Source organism: Cydia pomonella, chromosome 5, assembly GCF_033807575.1.
Source record: "Cydia pomonella isolate Wapato2018A chromosome 5, ilCydPomo1, whole genome shotgun sequence".
NCBI classification, from domain to species: domain Eukaryota; kingdom Metazoa; phylum Arthropoda; class Insecta; order Lepidoptera; family Tortricidae; genus Cydia; species Cydia pomonella.
This window is the reverse complement of record NC_084707.1, coordinates 9,271,008-9,291,146: the sequence shown is the minus strand read 5'-3', so window position 1 is coordinate 9,291,146 and position 20,139 is coordinate 9,271,008. Positions and strand designations below refer to the sequence as shown.

The 20,139-nt window shown below is 38.1% G+C and overlaps 3 protein-coding genes across 4 annotated transcripts in view; 1 reads left to right on the top strand and 2 right to left on the bottom strand.

The window, feature by feature from the left end:
• The window catches only part of LOC133517667 (dedicator of cytokinesis protein 9), a 59,758-nt gene that overhangs the window by 29,844 nt on the left and 9,775 nt on the right, over positions 1–20,139 (top strand). The window lies entirely within an intron of this gene.
• LOC133517675 (venom acid phosphatase Acph-1-like) lies at positions 62–10,039 on the bottom strand. 2 transcript variants are annotated; one of them, XM_061851036.1, is made up of 10 exons: positions 9,808–10,039; positions 8,253–8,368; positions 7,794–7,861; positions 6,928–7,035; positions 4,975–5,056; positions 4,379–4,536; positions 3,478–3,660; positions 2,689–2,809; positions 1,610–1,833; positions 62–321 (listed from the first exon to the last, which is right to left on the bottom strand). In XM_061851036.1, exons 1-10 carry the CDS (start codon positions 9,843–9,845, stop codon positions 172–174), a joined length of 1,248 nt encoding a protein of 415 aa, XP_061707020.1. In that variant the 5' UTR covers positions 9,846–10,039; the 3' UTR covers positions 62–171. The 2 variants fall into 2 exon arrangements, with proteins under 2 accessions (XP_061707020.1, XP_061707021.1); XM_061851037.1 differs by lacking the exon at positions 9,808–10,039 and adding an exon at positions 8,852–9,083.
• On the bottom strand, positions 11,132–17,820 carry LOC133517676 (venom acid phosphatase Acph-1-like). Its single transcript, XM_061851038.1, has 7 exons — positions 17,625–17,820; positions 15,205–15,312; positions 13,867–14,106; positions 13,317–13,499; positions 13,113–13,233; positions 12,209–12,420; positions 11,132–11,572 (listed from the first exon to the last, which is right to left on the bottom strand). Exons 1-7 carry the CDS (start codon positions 17,754–17,756, stop codon positions 11,414–11,416), a joined length of 1,155 nt encoding a protein of 384 aa, XP_061707022.1. The 5' UTR covers positions 17,757–17,820; the 3' UTR covers positions 11,132–11,413.

Here is a 20,139-nt window from a genome sequence, read left to right as displayed (position 1 = left end):
GAAGTTCACTTTCTAACAATAACTGCCGCTGACTATCTGGTTTAATTAACCCAAATGAAAACTCAATACAAGTATGTGCTTTATTACCTGAGCTGTAAAGCCTAATACTAAATACACAACACAGCCTTATGCACTTCGTCACACTATACACTACATTATTCACTATACATATCAAGTGGCGATCATTTCGCATTCCTTGGTAAAGTCGACCGGCACCATTAGTGCGGTGAGTTCTTTGAATGTCTCTAGGGGGCAGAAAGCGTTGCAGCCAGGAACCTCCATCAGGCGAGGCTCGGCCGAATCGTCGTCCCAGTAGTAAATCTGGCAAATAAAATATAAAAAAAATATAATCCATACTATTTTTATACATGCAAAAGTACCTGACTCTGCCTGTCTGTTTGTCAGTAACGTTGACACAGCTGAACTTCTGAGCTGATTTTGAATCGTTTTAAATCTTGGAATTTTATAAAGACTGAGCTCTAGAGATAAAGCTTGCTTAATCTGCAACACAGTCCCTTGCGAGATTTGCAGAACCGAGGACACAGCGGATAAAGTAATACAATTATAAGGCCGTTAATCATTTTATCAAAATCTTACCCTCGAAATATAATGTGTCTTTGCGATCTGAGCTTGTTTAATGATTACAGGCCAATTCTAGTTTTAGTTATCTGTTTCCAATATGATACTGATCTGTCAGTGTAAAACGTGATGTTTTTGGTTGAATAAATGTCACTTTTGACACTGACAGATCAGTATCATATTGGAAACAGATAACTAAAACTAGAATTGGCCTGTTTAACATTATCATTCGCGGAATAATGAACAATGATAACATATCGAGTTTAAAACCTGTCTTCGAATTGAAACAACTAGGAAAACAACGTCGACGGAGATAATGACTGACACACATTAGAGGACACACATTTGGGTACACCTACTTTGTACAATATCTAATAACGAGTATTCTAATTAATCCATATAGCCAGAAACAAACCTTGACACCGAACCGCTGATACGACAAGAGTGTAACGACATCCTTGTTGTTTAATTGTGGTATTTTTTTGAATTTGGAGGCGGCGTAATCGGGTCTGAATACTTACTTTACTCTTTGGGTCTGACTCATCTAAGTTAGTAGATTCGTTTTGCCAATTGACTGCTGCTGCTTTGTACACCTAGCCGCAAAAGTGCATAGCCACTTTATGAATGAATTCATTTATAATATATCTACGCAACTTTGCATCTCGCGGTACCAATTTTGTATTAAAATGACGGATTTGTCAGAGAAATTCGGGAAATCGAATTTACAATTTTTATTTTATACACAAAGACAAGGTTTAGTTACTGGGATACGTGTTTACCACTACACGCCACTATTAGACACATGCATACACTAAATGTGGCAAAATCTTACCTTAAAACCAAACCGCTGCTCATACATCAATGTAGTCTTTTCGCTCGGTTGCGGTAGATTTTCGTGTAATTTGAAAAGCAGCGGCGCGCCTGAATCGTGCATGCGGGGAGGTGCTGCTACGCAAGCGGCCAGCACAGTGGCCATGTTTACAGGGGTGCCTATTAATGTCTAGACCATAAATGTACCAAAAAATCTAACCTTAAAACCAAAGCGCTGTTCATACGTCAGCGTATTCTTTTCGTTCGGTTGTGGTAACTTTTCGTGTAATTCGAAAAGCAGCGCCGCGCCCGGATCGGGCATACGGGGAGGTGCTGCCACGCAAGCGGCCAGCAGGGCGGCCACGTTTACCGGGGTGCCTGTTCGCACTATCACACGCCAACTGGAGTTTGACGCCTCCTTTATTATTTGTTGAAGGAGTGCCCCTGAAATTATAAAAAATAAATCAAATTGTAATAAAGCGGTATCCGGACGTTTACGCAAAAAAAAATACGATTACGTAAAAAGAAGTTTTACGTACTTTACTAGGAGAAAAACTATTTTGGTCATACAATGTGTTTGTCCACGTATAATGGAGCCGTTAATCACGTATAGTACGATGAATTTTATCGACAAATCGCCCCCCCCCAATACCTATGTTTTTTCTCAACCATTTAAAAAATGCACCCTTTCAAAGTTTTATGGTGCCAAACACTACTGCACTTGGTTAATGTACCATTATCTGTCCATTTACCTATCGCACAAAAAAAACATTCGATAGCTAATGAATTAGGGCATAAATTTGAAGCCTAAATGTCGGAGAGAATTTTCGACAATTACTCGAGAATTATAATAACAAAGATATTTTTTTTTTTCAAAATTTTCCTTCTTTGTTACAGATTAACTTTTTTTTTCGAAAACAATGTCGTTGACCTGTACTTTTTTAATTGTTATATGATAGTACAGGATATCAGCTAAAAGTTGACATCAAAATGATACCCTTAGTTAAAACACTTCACAAGTACACGAGTCCAAACACTATACGTGTACAAACACATTGTATTTCATTCATCGCGTAATAGAATAAACCGGTGAAAATGTTTCAGCAGTAATCGGTTTATATAGGTATATAAAACAGCAGTATACATTGTATGTATGTTCATATCGTAATACGTACATAGCGTAATAGTGTAAGGGTACAGGAGGTACCTATCTCTTATTCTACTGCAAGAGTTATTAGTCGAACTGACCAGCGTTAAGTTCGACTAATGTCCCCGTAAACTAAGCGTGTTTTAACTTACCACCACTGAGTTTCTTCAACAAATTGTCGTGAAACATCATCTGGTACTCCACATGCGCGGCTGCGATCAATTTTCTTTTCACATGTTTTGCCCATTTTGGGTTCGCTACTTTGATATCGTCCTGGAAATAAGAATAACGTCCGTTACAATTACAGTGTCTTCCCTTGTTATTATTACTTGTGTATAATATGTATTCTTATAAATACAGTAGATTCTGTTCTATGCCAACTATTTAGCATGTGTTATTCTTAAACAAGCCATATTAACTCTTTGAACGCCAAGAACACCTAAAGGACCCACTAAGTTAGCTGTCAAAGTAACCCCCACACTTTCAAGTAAGATTTACATTAGCTCGCTTGCACCCGTGACCTTGGCGTGTGACGTTTTTGTTTATGGCGTTTACGTCATAACTCTTAGCCCAACGCTTTAGCGTTCAAAGGGTTAACCACCATTGTAAAGTACGTAACAAACGTAAAGATGCAAATGGGATTCTTGACAATCGACAAAGAGATAGGGGATAGGCAACGCAACGTCTGAATTAAATTACTAAACGGAACATGTATCATTAAGCCAGTTTCTGCTATATTAAACCACTGCCCTTAAACCTGTCCACCCCAGTATATGTATAAGGATTTTGACGTACCTACACACTTTCTAGCACTTATCGGTGTACTTATTCACGCCAGCTTTCATATAGCTGTTAAAGTATCGAGCTTTGCATTGTCGTAGACAAGACGAATTAATTTTAATTGGCGTGGCATTAAAACATAATCATTCTGAATTATTTACCTGTATTAGGAACAAATTGTTTAAATAGTAAGCGTCTTGCGGCGTGCTGTAGTTGATATTCGTCATCTGCGCGATCTTGTAGAAAAGGTCTTTGTAAGGCAGCAACAAGCCCTCTTTTATGTATGCGTCTAAAATTCTCTCCTTTTCTTGTGTGTATCTCGGACAGTTCTCTTCGTAGAGTAGCTGTGGAAAAAAAGTGGGAACCGTTACAATTAATTACCTGACTGGTAGAATTCATTGTTACATATTGATGTTTTATTACATCTAACGATGCATAATCAAAAATGAGCTTAAGTAGATGAAAAATAACGCGAGGTGTGCGATCTGGTTAATTTTTACGAATGTACTCGTACAGTAAGCTGCAAAGATAAGTGTTCATTCATAACTTCTCCATACATCTGTACTTATATTATTATTAACCTAGGAGACCGCCTTATAATGTCCTTCACCTACCTATCCTTCTTTCCAACGAGACATGTAGTAATATAAGACAATGTTTCAATGAGTACAAGTGTCTCTAAGTCGCCTGTCGATATCCTGATAAGGATGCGTTTAATTCGACTTTAAATAAGCATTTTTTGACAACTATTCTTTTTCCCAAAAAAAATGCCGTCGAAAGAGATTAAAATACCGAAATAACTTAAAACCGTAAGTTTGTCTCTTGATTTCCTGGCAAGACTTAGGCCAGCGCTGAAGGTGGCAATAAATTAAACAAATTTCATCCATCTTTTTCCTGCCTGTTTATATACAAAAAAATAGGTTATAAAATTTATATCATGATAGCTTAAGGTTGCCTGATCAAAACATGGCAAGGATATATGTAGCCTCGATCTAAAGGCATCGAAAACCTAGATGAAACTAACAAATACTGTAAAATTGACTAAGATTAGCTTCTACTTACAAAGTCCTTATCCCTCGGTGGGTATTTGTACGGCACCGGCTGCCAGCTGAGAGTGTCGTTCCACACTTGCTCCTGCGGTGGCGGCCACAACCCCGCTGATATCAGGAGAGCTGTCATCTTACTTAGATTCGTGTTCGACGCTATCACGATGCTGGTTTCTATAGTGAAAAGTAAACTTTATGACTTTGTTTTTTTTTTTTATTGTATGAACTACTTAAAAAAATATGTTTTTTTTTAAATTAATTATATCAAATCTAGACGCAATAATCTATTGGGTTTAGGTTCATTACATAATTCTTTCCAACTCCTTTATAAGACCAGCTCTATGACATAATAACTTGGCATCGTCACGAGAACAAACTTACATTTATGTATGAATAATTTCAGCTTAACCGGAGTAAAATGGGTCAAAAATAGTAAATGTACAGTCACCTGCAATAATATGTTACTCTTCGAAGGCAGCAAAAATATGTGACACGCTCTTATGGCTCTACAAATATGATCGTGTCAGATATTTTGGCAGCCTTCGTTGTGTAACATATTATTGCGGTTGACTGTAGTAACACCTTTCCATAAAGCTTTTAATTTCTGCTTACCTTGCTCATAATAAGGTCCCAAGAAGTCATTATATCTCTTCCTAAGTAATGCGCCCATCTCGTAAGTCAACATTTTGCCCTCCTAGAAATACACAACTTGATTAGGTACAATATCATTTCTAAGACATGCGCGTTAAAACGAACATCAAACACTTGGTAAGAAAAAGCTCCTGCGATTGTATAACTAATAATACTGAACCAGGAACGGAACCTGTAAAGGCTAGTAGCTAATAGTCAACTAAATTAACGGAAATAAAACATCTATCATCGTGCGCGAAACCTTGAAATCATTTTGTATATGCGTACATTTTTAACATATTGTCACGTGGAGCCACAAGTCATATATCATTATTAGTGTCGGCTGTAATCTGCGTCTTCTGAGCTACCACGTTCCTGTTCTATCATTCACAAAACATTTTGTCTCGACTCTGCGCTTGCCTCTAGTATATCCTGATCTCTAGGTTCTTTAGAACTATGGACGTTCACAGGTTCTCCGCTGGCGGTGAATTTAGATAATCTTTGTAAATAGCACGTTTGGAGCCTCACGACCTTCGCCAGGTCCCTCCCGGACCGGGAAGTTGACACTTCGTTACAAACTCATTTGTCCCGTTTTGTCTCGTCACATTGACCCTTCCTGGTAGTTACAATACTTGCAAAAGATGCGGGCTAAAATTACGGATGCATCGGGTGTTATCTTAAAAAAATATGCCAGCCTTATTCTCGTTCGTTGGAATCGTTCGGAATATCTTTTTTTTTATACCACGACGGTGGCAAACAAGCATACGGCCCGCCTGATGGTAAGCAGTCACCTCAGGCTATGCAACTCCAGAGGTGTTACATGCGAATTGCCGACGCTTTAAAACCTGTACACTCCTTTCTTGAAAAATCCCATACTGTAGACCCTGGGGAAAACCTCGGAAGGGAGTTCATTCCACAGCCGGAGCATCCGCGGTATTTATTAAATAACTTAAATAGTGTTTCTGTGACCTGTAGACATGGCTTAACCTCACGGAGCACCGCCATTAAAAAAAACTGATTCGATAAAACTCTATATAATTATCGAATCTTCTCACAAAATCTAATGAGGACAGTTGAGAAATGAGACCTTTTAGAGCAAAACATCCGGACTTACGAAAGCATTTTTAACCAAGCTAAAACATAGGACTGCGCTTTGTTCGGTCAATAAGTTACCAATACTAAACAAAATATAAACTAAATAGATCCCTAATATATATCCGCTATAACACGCGCACTCGTGCAGCGCAGTTGTATTATAAACTTGATCCAATTGTTGACATCCCGTAAAAGAATTGCAGGGTGTACATTATATCAGCTGCATTTGTAATGCACTGAGAGCAGTCACCACAAGGACGGCTCGCCGTTTGTCCCGATTGAATGGCATAGCGTCACCACGGGATAAAGCACCAATGCATCAGAAACATTCAAATAACTCGCGATTCCCGATTAAGTTTAGAATGACGGCAGCGATTGGTTACGGCCGGCGGATAACCAATTTTCCTAAATCGAGGAACTACGCTCATAAAAATCTATTGTCAAATTTTATTCCGGTGATTCCCACGAAGTCTTAATTGAATTAGGTTTTCGCTATGACGCTAACATGCAGCTATCGTGCAGATATGGAATTAAAATCCCACGATACCAGAATATAGCTTTGATATGCTTTTGTGCATGCACGCGCGAAGCGTCTGTATAGGGACAGTTAATTGCAAGCATAATGGCCTCCTAGTCTAGTCGGTAGTGTCCCTGCCTACGAAGCAGGAGGTCCCGGGTTCGAAATCTAGAATGGCCATTTTTTTATGTGTTTATCACAGATATTTGTTCCTGAGTTATGGACGTATCTTATATATATATAAGAAAAAATAGGTACTAGACTGATTACACTAGGAAGGGTCCTACCCAATAGTATTAAGGCATAGTTCTGAGTGTACTTACATTAGTAATAGCACCGGCACCGTAGGGCGCGAATACGTGGTCCGGCGGCGGAGTCCCCAGCATCGCCAACTCACGTTCGCTGGGCGTGCGTTCACCGTGGGACATGAGCTGAAACATCACACACATACCTAAATACCATTCTTATTAGAAATCGTTATGATTTTCAGGCAACTATAATATGTAATTAAGTTTTACTGCTTTGCTTTATGGGATTCTGCCAAATTGATAGCAGTTTTCAATCTTTGTCTCTCTGCTGTCTAAAGCCGATGCTGTCAATCGATATTGACTGTATGTATAAGGATCTAGTTACAAGATAAAGTTATAATAAATTCTTGCATGCCCTATTTCACGCAATGCAAATAACGCAACTATATAAATATGTACAATCATCCAATAATGTAAGTATGTTGGTAGAACAAACGTACCTAATGCTGCGTATGTTCCTATATTATTGATACAAAATGGCGTTTTATCGCGCCCCATAAATAAAACGTGAAATCGTCCCCAATAAAATTCTTCGTTCATGATCATGAGTTTATCAATCTGAACAGAACAAATTCTCTTTGCATGTACGGTCTTTACTACTTATTTATCTAGATTCTAGACGCTAGAGGCGCCTGTGCTATTAAAACGCCGCAGAGTTAGCTTGGTCTGACTCTTTCTATTTCTTTATTATTCATTACCTGATAGTGCATGCCACTTTTCCCACTTTCTTAATACCAAGATAGGTACTAAGAGATGTACAGTCAGCTGCAGAGAAAAGGTAACCCGCTTACATAGAAATTTGTATGCAACGGTGCTAAGCGGACTTACCTTATAAAAAAGTTTGCTTGCCTGAAAAATCGTGTAAAAATAAGTTAACTCACCACATGTACTTGTCGTAAGACGGTTACTTCGACGTTATTATCTTTCATTAGGATCACGGCTACGAGGGCTGGATAAAAATAAGCCAATATTAAGTTATAATTATCATACATAGGTATTTTAGTGTCACTGATTTTCTTCAAACAATACGGAAATGAAATAATTTTGTATCATACTTGATGATAATTTGAATGAAATAATTTTGTTTCATAGCATTGAACTAAGATTTGTTCCAAATAGTGTGAAATTATGTTCTTAGTGTCTATTCGGCCAACCAAAAATAAAGTTTATTTCAAATTATGCAATGTCAATAATGTTTACTCACAGACCTTATTTCCGGTTAGGGCAAGACGGACTTTATTTAAAACGTAGATGTATGGTAGAAAGACAAACTATAACGCCTTATTTATAATACGTCCACGCATTATAGGATTATCAATTTGGAAAAAGCAGAAAATTACCGGCGATGAGCGAGACGCCTACCAACACGCCGAGGCAGCAGCAGGTGTGCTCGGTGCGCAGGCCCGGTGCCGCTTCCGCCGCGTTGGTCGGCTCCTCCTCGCGACCGCCCTCTTTCCTGCGCAAACGCATCCATTTACTAAACCAACCACTGCACCATTCCAAATACTGATGTGCTGTTCGAGAGTTTCCAAAATACGAAATTTCTACACGGCAAAATTTGGGAAACGTCTCATATTTTAGTAAGGAGTTTATAATCTTCCGTTTACTAAATAATTTCCATAAAAATTTCCAATTATTTATGAGAATATTTCCAACTTGTAAGAAATTTTCTGCAATTTACACTTCTGTGATTCCAAATTCCAAATTTTCGAGTCTTAAAGAGTTGTTTTGTACACTAAATTCTTTAGTCAGTAACGACTTTTACAGAGCTCTGGTTTAATTTCATATTAGTGTCCTCTTATCCTAATGACTACCTACGCTGTCGTAATTTACCGTTAATGACATAATAACAATGTCTTTCACAACATTAACTAGCCACTAATAGCTACAATCCTTTTGAATAACAATGTATGGGATTTATGCTTCACTCGTGACTCACATTTTCCTCCGCCTTGTGGGCAGTTCTACATTGTAATCTGATGTAGTCAGTTTTTCCGGTAATATTTTGGGACATTCACAATGGAGTCATATATCACTATATCACAGTTCGTGCTCAGTATTGAATATAATGTAATGTAACAGGAAGCGCACGGATCGCCCGCCGAGATCCCACTGAGGTGCGGGACTGGCAGATTCACGGTCGCCGCGACCTGTCCGCTCAGATGATTGACTTTGTCCAATCGATTGTGCCACGGCACCTATTTACTCATGCGCACGCTTTGACCTATACGGTTACAGTTGGACGATTCTAGCCATGTACCGAATCGCTTCCAAATAAGTTAATAATAGCATGTAGAACTTGCTGATTTACTAGTATATACTTGATAAACCTTTACCAACTTCAAATACAGATGTGAATGCTCAGTTAATTATTTTAGAAGAAGTGCATACCTACTGTTGTGTCAGCATTGAGGTACGCGATATGACACTTCTACTATAAACAGATCCTATCTAAATGTTAAAGCTGTGAATACATGTGATTCCTCATAAGCATAAGATGTGGAAGATATAATGGGTAGCAGTACCCTCCTAGGGTGATGTGATTTGTTTGATAGTGCATTAAACAATTGCACTCGGTTGTTCCGTGCGAATGCGCGATACCTTCCGCCTGCTTAGGGTTGCTAAGTGCATGTCGCGATGCATTTACATATATTTATTTACCTGTACAGGTATAGTTTAGTTAAACCCTGGATCAATAGCAATTTGTAACAATGTAGATAAAGAAATATAATAGATTTTGTTACCATTTGACTCATAACCTACTATTTTTGATTAGAGCTTTTTTTTTTTTTCAAATTAATTTCTATCTATACATTCTTGAAACGTAAGGTTAAGATACTTTAAGTGAAACTAAGATATTTACCTACAACCTACTAAATTAACTTAGGTACTTACTTGATACAGATTATGCCTGATAAATGTACCATTTTCATACCCCCCTCCTACTACTTATATATTTATAGATTTAAATGTTGTATGGCTTTGGTACACAGATACAAATATTTTTCACATTTTATTAATACTATCTAATTTGTTGTATTAATCTGCAACACACGATAAAAACATAAATAACACGCGCACAACATGAGCCACAGAAAATGATATGATTGTGGTCTCGGAAGCTGTATCGTATCGTCTAGTACTTGCTATTATCTCTAATCAAGATGTAATTAAACTACAGGAAGATAATTCATTCGTTATTATATGTACATGTTGTTTAGGCTCTAATTTTGTAACTGGCAATAGTACTCTACCGTATATACGTATGTGTTTTAAAGATAAATACGTACATGTGTTATAATCAAGCGTAATGAACATCTCTACCAGTTTCCGTGTTATTTTATTATTTATAGATAAGTATTATGTCTACGCTCATTAATTGTTGTCTAGTAGTAATGCTATACAAAATAAAATGAGTTTATAACAGGACTTCTCATACCTTAAACCCCGCGTACCCCTATTAGATATCTGAAATTACTGCGAACCACTTTTTAAAGAATGTCTTACAATGCCGTGTTTTAACGTGTAAGAGATCCAGTTACCCTTTACCTGTCATATACTGTTTCTCGCCGCGAACCCGCTTTACAAGCACTGACTAACACCTGGGAGTTTACATACCCCAATTTGAGAAATCTTGAGTTATAATATTAGAGACATATTCTGCCGACTAATTCGTAACCAATTGGCAGAGTGGCGGTCGACCACGCTATCATATGTCTTCTTGTATGCTTTCCAAGTTTCACTCGGATGATACATTAATTGTATGCTCATTCATTACATACATCTTTGGCATCTCGGTGGAAAATGAGCATATGCATATTTCTTTTTTTGTTTCTTAGGTACTAAATATATGAAAAAACTTTTTTTCTCATTTATGGCTTTTCTAGTGTTTTACCCGAGGTTGGTCTCTAAGATGCTTTGTATCTTTATTGTATTTTTCTTCCATAATCGAAGAGTTAATTCCTTAAGTAACTTTTTAGTTAGGGAAGTCGGGTAGCTAGCCCTCAGTGCCCTAATAAAAAAACTGTATACTAGAAGCTACTCCGCCGCGGTCCAATCAAAATATTTTATTAACTTAGTTTGATTACTTCTTAGTTAATTTGCATTATGTTATTATGTTCTATACCTACTATGTCGTAGGGTTACGCAACATAACTTATATTATATTTAGTAAGTAGATCCTGTACCAATCAAAATAGTTGGGAAATAAAAGAAAGTATAAATCACAGTCCGTTTATTTCTCGCTATTTTAGCTACTGTAAATTATACAGTTTGTACTTCGCTCAGTCGACACTTCAAAGCCTGAAATTAACCTCAGTGCATTTATGGCCTCATAATTTAGACTTTAAAAAATATCAAACCTATGTCGATAGCCATAAGGACTAAAACAAATATATGGCATATTCGTCTTGTCATACAAGTAGATGTAAAAATCATTCGCTTTTCGACAGTACTAAATTGAAAACAAAAACTAAATATATTTAGCTATTAGGTATGACTATCAATGTCTTCTCGGGCACTGGTTTTGGAAATCTTGCCGCGACCACAAAACGTTCTGCGTGAGTTCGAGAAAGTTTGCGTAGTGGCAGAACATTGTGCCCCCGCATCCGTTTATTTTCAGGTACTCTTCCGGCTCGCCGGCGACGGGCGCGTACACGGCCTGTCAAATAATTACGTAACATATTAATGAAATTTAATATAAGGGCCTACGCTAGCTGGCGCGGGTGCACGGAGCGGCCGAGCGGGTTAACGAAAAATAGTATGAGCAACGCTAACTGAAGCGGACGCGTGCGGCGGATTTCACCTACAAATAGCACCCGCGTGCGTGCGGGCGTCCGCGTCAGCTAGCGTAGGCCCTAAACCCTAAAAACTAACAATACAAAATATGTTAATAAAATGTTTCGAAAATTCTCACCTACGCAGAATGCGTAAAAAATCTTATTATTCTTAAAGGGATTTATATAAATCTACTCAAAACAAACATAACAGATAACAATAGCGTCGTAGACAAGGCGGCAAATCAAATATGACTTTGAATTAAGTCATTATTGTGATGATTGTCAATGTAAATAGTAATTCGTCATTCAGAATTAACTGATAGTACAAATTCTTTAACAATCCGGTTCTACCGGCCTACCCTATACCGTCATGCTATAGTTAATCATATTTTACGGTTAGCTAATGACGCTCAACTCCAACGAAAAGGCAACGAAAACTCCTTTAGGCTTAACCTTCAACCATGAGGGACTCGTTAACGTCAACGTTTCGTTAGTTGCGCTACGTTGTCTAGTCATACCGTAATTCCGTATTCCCCGGTCAGCTGATGACGTCGCAGCTCCAACGAGAATGTAGCTCCGTACATAGGCTGGTGTGGTTCGAAGACTCCAGCGGCCGCCATCAGGGTAGCTACGTTGTTCTCGTGAGCAGAGTACAGTCGCAACTTGGGCTGGTCGGTGTTGCCCGCTATCGCAGCGTTAGTCGCATTAACGATTTCGGCCATCAGCACACCTACGAAGTTAATAATCATTAGTACTAGTGGCTCCGTGAGCTGTAGACCTCGCGATAAGATCGATAAGCTTAAAACAAGTAAAACCAAAAAATACTTCGTTGAGCCATTTTCACAGCGTACTAACAATGGTCTTAAGTGCCGTAGACCGTAATGACAGACGGAAGCACAAAAAACGAAACGACAGATCAGATCAGATCCTATGTAGCTACTGAACCTGCTTACAAAATTTCACGAGATTCAGTTGAGAATTGCGACCTGTAGATGAGAACATCTGGACATACGAAAGTAAATTGTAAGAGTCAAAATGTAGACCTTCGCTAACGCTTCGGTCAATTAATTTTTTTGTTTAGGCGAGCAGCTAAAGAGATAAATTATTGATGTTATTGCCATCGTTGTGGCTGGGATTATACTATACCACAGGGCGGGCGCGTCATAGTACGTTTAAGTGTATATGTGCATGACATGTTTGTATACGCATCAACTTGTGTGTAAGTTAAAATTATGTGCGCGTTACCATGGCTTCGTGGTACAAGAAAAAGAAATTATAACCAAACAAGCAGATTTTCTAAAATTACAAGCAGTCTACACTATACATACAAATACACCGACATTTTGAACTTTCGTCATCACATTGCTAATTGAATTTATTTACTGGAAAATAATCTACCCATCGTATTTAATAAATACTTACCTATCGACAGTCGCTTCAATTCATCATTAAAAACTTCTATAGCATATTCAATCTTTGTCATGGTTTTGATCTGGGGCATTACATCTTGTGCCCATTTAGGTGGTTTTAGGTTGACATTATTCTGAAACGTAACGTTTATTTTAATCCAGCATTATTTAAAAGGTAAAATATTAAAAACTCCCTATTCATATGTAAATTAGTCACCAGTGCTTGGAAAAGGTTATCCAAAAAGAAAACTTGTTCGGGTGTAGTGATGTTTTTTCCTGTGTGCTCGCTCAAATATCGGAATAGGTCGTTGTATTGTCTCAAAGTAGGTGCCACTTCAGGTAGTTCATACATTCTGTCTCGCAGCCAGAGATATCGTGGGCAGTTGTACCAGTATAAGAGCTGAAAATATTATTTTATTGTTAACATGTTACATATCTCGCCCCTAAAAATGTTGCTTTAATTTTGTTATACCCATTCCCATTTACCAAAATTCTTAGATCTCACAAAGGTAGAGTGTCAAAGAAAATGTCTGGATCGTTTAACGTTTGTCCATTTTAAAAGAAAAAATTTAAGATTTAGGCATTATAGGACTAAGGTATTTTGACATTTAGGAAAATACAATAAAGACAATGGGATTATGATAGCTGCAATATAACCAAAACAAAATGGCAAAATGGCATGGGAGGTGGCGTCATAGACGCCATAGCCTTATGACCAGCTCTAGTCGAAGCACATTCTAATATAGTTTCTGTCTTTGAATACTCACATCATCCTCATCGTACGGTAGCGTATTGTAAGGCACAGGTTGCCAGTCCAACGTAGGGTTCCATTTCTGCGCAGGCGGCGGCGGGTATATGGCGGCCAACGCAGCCAGCGCTGTCATCTTTGTTCGCGCGTAGTCCGTTGTCCGAATCACAATCTCGTCCGGCAGGTACAGTCTCGATATCAAACCATCGTAGCGTCTTCTGATGTACTGCCCGACTTTATAGGACCGTTGCTTACCCCACTATTTTTGGGAAAACATCAATTTAAAACTGTGAACGTTATTATAAGGATCTGAATGTTTGCATGGACCTAGTACTTGTTTTTTCGTCAGTTTCAGTAAAGGGAGGTACTTAAGTCTTTAAATATTTTAGGTACAGTCAGCATCAAAAGTAGAGGATCAAATAACGTTTCATAAGTATCAACATTTTCTGTAACAGCTTAACAAAAAGTGATGTATTTAATATAGTACAACTAAGACTGTAAAAGATATACTTTTGAGCGTGAAGTTTAGAAATTTATCTATATTTGGAACAGTTATCCGGAATATCAGATACTTTTAGCGCGTTGTTTCATCCGCTACTTTTGATGTTGACTGTACTATATGCTTTCGATTACTTACAAATTTAAAATATACAAGGTTAGTAATTGACAGCCGTTTCTGAGGATCTACCGCGAACACCGAAGTTCGCAAATTGCGGGCATCTTTCTCTTTTACTCCTATTGAGGCGTAAAAGAGGGACAGAGAAAGATGCCCGCAATTTGCTTACTACGGTGTTCGCGGTAGGCACCTTATAACATAATTAAGTTTAACATATAACTACTTGTTAACTAATAAAATCAAGCCTGTGTGTAAAATGCGCGTCCCTCCTGACTCGCTGACACGAGTACAAACGCAACCAAACCGCGATTAGAATGGCATTTATGGGAGCATTTATGTTGTTGTTTATGTTACATTGTAAATGAAAGAGTGCGCTGCTAATTAAATTACTTATTTGACATCAAAAAAGGTTAAAATTTACGTTTTTGTCGCTGGTTGTACATATTTTCCAAAATCTGTAATTAAATGCCAATCAACGTTAAAAAGTAAGGGATCTCCTAAGACCATTTTCGCGTAGCAGCACGGGATCCATTTTAAAATCCACCCTGTGTCTGAAAAGGGGCGTGTATTTAAAAAAAAGTTTATCTCTATAAGGATAAGGCTAAGATAGTAGCAACAAAATACTATCTTAGAATTGTTAAACACACAGTCCTACGCTAAACCTTCAAATAAATTGTTTTGGTTTTCGTTAGTATGAAAAGGCTAACGAAAATAAATTGAACCAATAGGACACTTACTTACATTGGTTAGCGCCTTCATACCATAAGGGAAGAAGACGTCTCTATTGACGACTTCCGCTGAGAGCTCGAGCTCCTCCTCGTCAGGGGTGCGGTCGCCGTGCCGGAATATCTGTTACAAAATTATACTTTATTAAACTTTAACAAAATAAGAACAGACTTCATTCCGACAACATGCGACTTAATTATTTAACTAAATTATTCCGTGCCTCAAATAGAAAATACGGAACTTATTTTTTTTTTTCTATGAAAAAAAAAATATTTCGGAATGTTCACTTCTTTAAACGATACCCCACTTAACCTAGTAACTTTTTTTATGTAGTTTATTTTGTGCCCAACTGCTGGGCAAAGGAAAGCCTTTGCCCAGCAGTAGGGCACAAAATAAACAGCAGCAGTGGTGGAAGGGGAAGCCCTTCCACCACTTATCACGGTTTGCTGCATGTTCCCGCCCAGTCACCGCAAAAAGCGTCGATTTCATCCTGCCATCTCTTTTTCGGTCTGCCTCTGCCCCGGCTAATTTGCGGTGTTCATTCGGTAGTCAATTCGGCCCACAGATGTGTCCTGCCGAATCCCACATAACCTTAGCGGCCTTAACACCCACATCTACATTACTAGTCCTGGAGCGCAGTTCGGTATTCCTAACCCGATCGGTTCTGCAAAGTACTAGTATGCTGCGCTCCATTGCACGCTGGCAAATCTCGAGTCGGGACTTTTGGGCTTCCGTTAATGGTTAATAATTAACCACGTTTATGCGGTTAGGATAGGCAGGATCGACATGTCGACGAGTTTGCGCTTTAGAACCAGTGGAAGGTTAATTGCCCTTCATTAGCGCCTCCATGGACCAGAAGTTCTTCCAGGCGTTTTGGATGAGTCGATCGATTTCTTTAGACGGACCTAGTAACTCTACTCAATGCGCCTGCAACACAGCACCGCAAACCGTGGCGCACCTCTTGGCATGCCCCGCGTGCCCGTACTCCTGCTCTGAATCTGACCTGAGGGACGCGACGGTCAGGGCTGTCAGCACTGCTGCTTTTTGGGCATCCACTGTTTAGGGGAACCTCGAGACGAAAGAAGAAGGAGAAGAAGACCTAGTAACGAGACTTTGAAATTATGCCCCCTTTTTATATTGGGCATTTTCCACAGTCAATAAAAAAAAACAATTTCAGTGTGTCTTGTTCGTAACTATTCTGCGTTGTTCATAACTATTCCAAATTTCAAATCGTACAAGAATTTTGCAAATCATTTCGTACAAAGTTAGACGAGTAGGTTGGTATGTCACAAATTCGAAAGCACATTAATGCTACAAATCTCGAAATCAAACAATCATTCAAATAAAATATTTGTTTCGGAAACTCCACCCTTTCCATGTACTTCTGAATGTAGTACAGTATGATCCGTTTATATCAAGGCTGGTTGTTAAATTTTACGCACGTGTTGGCCCGTTTATTTTAATAACGGTTGGGTACATCAACTAATATTCTTAACATTATACTTAAGAGGGAAGAATAGCTTTACGATCCTAACGAAATAACGATACGTCTTCTATGAAATCATTAGTCATTTCGGGAGAAAACGGTTTCCACTAACTAAATCTTAACTAATCATTTCTTCTATGAAATTACATTTCGGGAGAAAACGATTTCCACTAACTAAATCTTAACTAATCATTTTGTTGATGTCGTTCGCTTGAGCATAATATAATATATTCTACATTTATAGGTTTCTTTTTTTTAACAAAAAAATATATAAAATGAAAACCTATAAGCCTAGTTTTTCACTCTGTCAATAGCATACTAAAAATCATGGAGAATGGAAAATATTTAGAAGTGGAAAAACGTTTTCTCTTTCTGTATGGACGAGCACGTGGTATACTTCCCTCTTAAGTAACGTTTGTATAACCTGTCGGAAAAAAAACAATATTAACTGTATTTTTTAAGTACTTATGTATAAAACTGAAACAAAACGTAAGTTTCTTTAAATATTAATTTTATTTGTATTTAATATGTCAAGCAGGCGTAGTTAGATCCCAACATGGGTTCTAACTACGCCTGCTTGACATATTTGTTTGACTCGCGCAATACTACATATCCCTCCAGTGTCGATTGAGTTTGACCTTGTACGAACTAAATTATACTGTCATTTTATTGAAACAATAGTTTACTGCCTACGGTCGCGGTTTTGAAATATGAAAAATGTACCAAATAATTCTGAACTGTACCATAAGTAGCTACCTACCTAACCTAATCTTTCTAAAACGAAAATATTTTACAATATTAAGGTAGGTAAAAAAATAATACGTGTTTTTTTTTCTTCATAAAGATGTAGGAAATGCTCTGAAACTATTTGCATATACTTAGGTATGTTAAGGCAGTCTAGAGCACGCAAAGCGAGCGTGACTAATATAATAGCGATCATCCGACGTACCACAAAAGCGAGCACCACATCGGTATCGGCCAACTCATCCGCCAGTTCTACAGGCTGGTCCACCTCCTGGTGTATATCCTGACCACACGTCATCGCAACCAGAAACAACACAACGACAGTCGATAAACCCATTTTTTAAATTTCCCGCCTAACACTGATGCCAGAGCGCGCGGTCGCGAGCCGTTTTCGACTGCAACACGCCGAGCCTCTGCTCCATTTATATACTGATAGAATAGTTTATTCAAGAGCGATTATGATCGCACCGCTCCTGCTGCCGTGCAAAATAATAGCGGAACGGAACGACGCTGCCGCCAGTAGGAAGAAGTTCGCAATTCACATATATTTAAAACCGTGAAAAAAAATGTAAACTCCAAAAAGTAAACCTTCTGCTGTACCTTTATAAATAAACGTAAAGCGTCTCTGTAAAATGAGTTGCAAAGGCATCTCATAAAGCACAAACCATAATTATTTGTGTTTATTAATATTTAATTATGCATTTTCAAGAATATAAAATGATGATAAATAATGTTCATTCAGGTTTTTTGTGAGTGATAGTGAAAGATACATTTGTCAGGTGTCTCTTACAAACGAGACTCTTTGTGACCTGTTGTTTTTATTATTTCCGAATACCCTTATGCTTTATTTTTTTTCTTTGGGGGTTTAAATACCTAAATTGTAGGATTATATATGATCCTAAGTAACAGGCACCATTTCGTTATATCATATAACAAAGCATATATATTTATTGTAGTTTGAGCGACGAATGAAATGACATGAAAGGTTATTGTGTACTTTTAAGTGTTCTGAGATAAATAATAAACCATGCTACAATAATCCGGCATCATTACCTTGATGTCGGCCTATTTTCGGCGGCTGTATAGTCTGTCCCTTTTTAACCGACTTCAATTTCATAGAAGGAGGAGGTTCTGTATTCGGTTGTGGCTATTATAATTTTTTTTATGTACATTCACCGATTACTCCGAAACCCGTGGTCCGATTTGAGTAATTCTTTTTTTGTTTGAAAGAAGATGTCTCCAAGTTGGTCCCATTTTAATTTGGTTCTGATCTGATGATGGTATCCATGAGGAATTGAGGGAACTCCTCATCTACCAATTTGATGTAGTGCAACTGTTACCTTACCACGAGTTTGACTCTACATATTAGCTGACGTGTTCGTAACTTACTTTCCATACATCTCGTTCGCATTAACAGGATGCCAGTACGAGCGAGATGCATAGAAAGTAAGACAGATAAGGGGTAGGTGTGAGAGGTAGACGGTGGTGGTGAAGGTAGACGGTGGTCTGAGGTTGAGGGTTAGGGCGGTGAGTTGATGGGTTGGGACTGAGGGGTCGGGAGTTGAGGAATCGTGGTGGCGGGGGGGGGGGGGGGGGAGGAGATGAGTGGTCGGGGGTTGGAAGTTGAGGAATTGGGGGTTAGTATTAGGAGTTAAATGGTGGGGGGTTGAGGGATTGGGTCAGTGGCGGGGCGGAGGATAGATTTAGAGTAGTGGAAAGTTGACGAATTTAGTGTTAAACATGATTGTGTTTTTCATTCATGCGTCACGCGTCACCCATAAGCTCCTAACAATGTCTACCTCTATAAAGGTAAACCGACTCCTAATAAGGCTCCTAATAAAGGTAAACCGACTTCAAAAAGGATAAAATAAAATAGGTATTATCCTTTTTTAAGTATATGCGTTACCAACTGATATGTTTGAAGTCGGTGCCAAGCCAAATAGTAACAATACCGCTCAAAAATAAACAGCTTTATGTCTATAAATCACATTACAACTGTAGTAATAGAATAGGTATTATAAACGTGGAATAAATTATATCTGTCTCTTTGTTACCTTTTTACGGCTAAACATCATCAATTTAGGTGAAATTTAGCATGAAGGTAAAAAGTTTAAGCCCTGAAGACGGTCCTTGAATCGTTTTATATTTTGAAATGAAGTTCTCTATATAAGGGACTGGAAATAACTCAGTATCAATTCCACACTTGCGTACTATACCCAGTTCGAAAATTTGACAAAATAGCTCTTTAAAAATTACGACGGCAAATAAACGCATTGGATTTATACTAATATATCGAGAAACATGGTACGGACTGCGCTAATAAGGTTCGACCGTGTGATCTTAGGTACAGAAAGTATGTTCATTGCTATCGTCGTAAGGCAATCAGACTGTACATACTTATATATAGCCGCGTCTTTATCGCATCGCACCAAAAACATGGTATGCTTCTAAATTTGGCTTGGCACCGACTTCAAACATATCAGTTGGTAACGCATATACTTAAAAAAGGATAATAATTTATTAGTAAATGTATGGCTCACTTGATCTTACAAATCGGACGAGCTATAACTACTTTGCTACTTTGACAGTTTAACACTACATATGTATACCTTGTAAACGTGTTTCTTTTATTTAAAACACTAATTGAAGTTTACCTTAATGATTTGGTTATGCAAAAGTATCTAATATAAGGTTTTTAAAATCTCATTTAAAATGTGTTA

Bases quoted from the DNA above. Each gene is read 5' to 3' on its own strand.
- LOC133517676 (XM_061851038.1), bottom strand. From the start codon at position 17,756: ATGGGTTTATCGACTGTCGTTGTGTTGTTTCTGGTTGCGATGACGTGT. The intron at 15,313-17,624 runs GTACGTCGGATG...ATTTTGTAACAG, and splicing joins ATGTGGTGCTCGCTTTTGTG to ATATTCCGGCACGGCGACCG. The intron at 13,500-13,866 runs GTGAGTATTCAA...TAATATTTTCAG, and splicing joins TACCGTACGATGAGGATGAT to CTCTTATACTGGTACAACTG.
- LOC133517675 (XM_061851036.1), bottom strand. From the start codon at position 9,845: ATGAAAATGGTACATTTATCAGGCATAATCTGTATCAA. The intron at 7,862-8,252 runs GTAATTTTCTGC...ATTTTTATCCAG, and splicing joins AGGCGTCTCGCTCATCGCCG to CCCTCGTAGCCGTGATCCTA. The intron at 322-1,609 runs GTTAGATTTTTT...TTTATTTGCCAG, and splicing joins AACAGCGCTTTGGTTTTAAG to ATTTACTACTGGGACGACGA.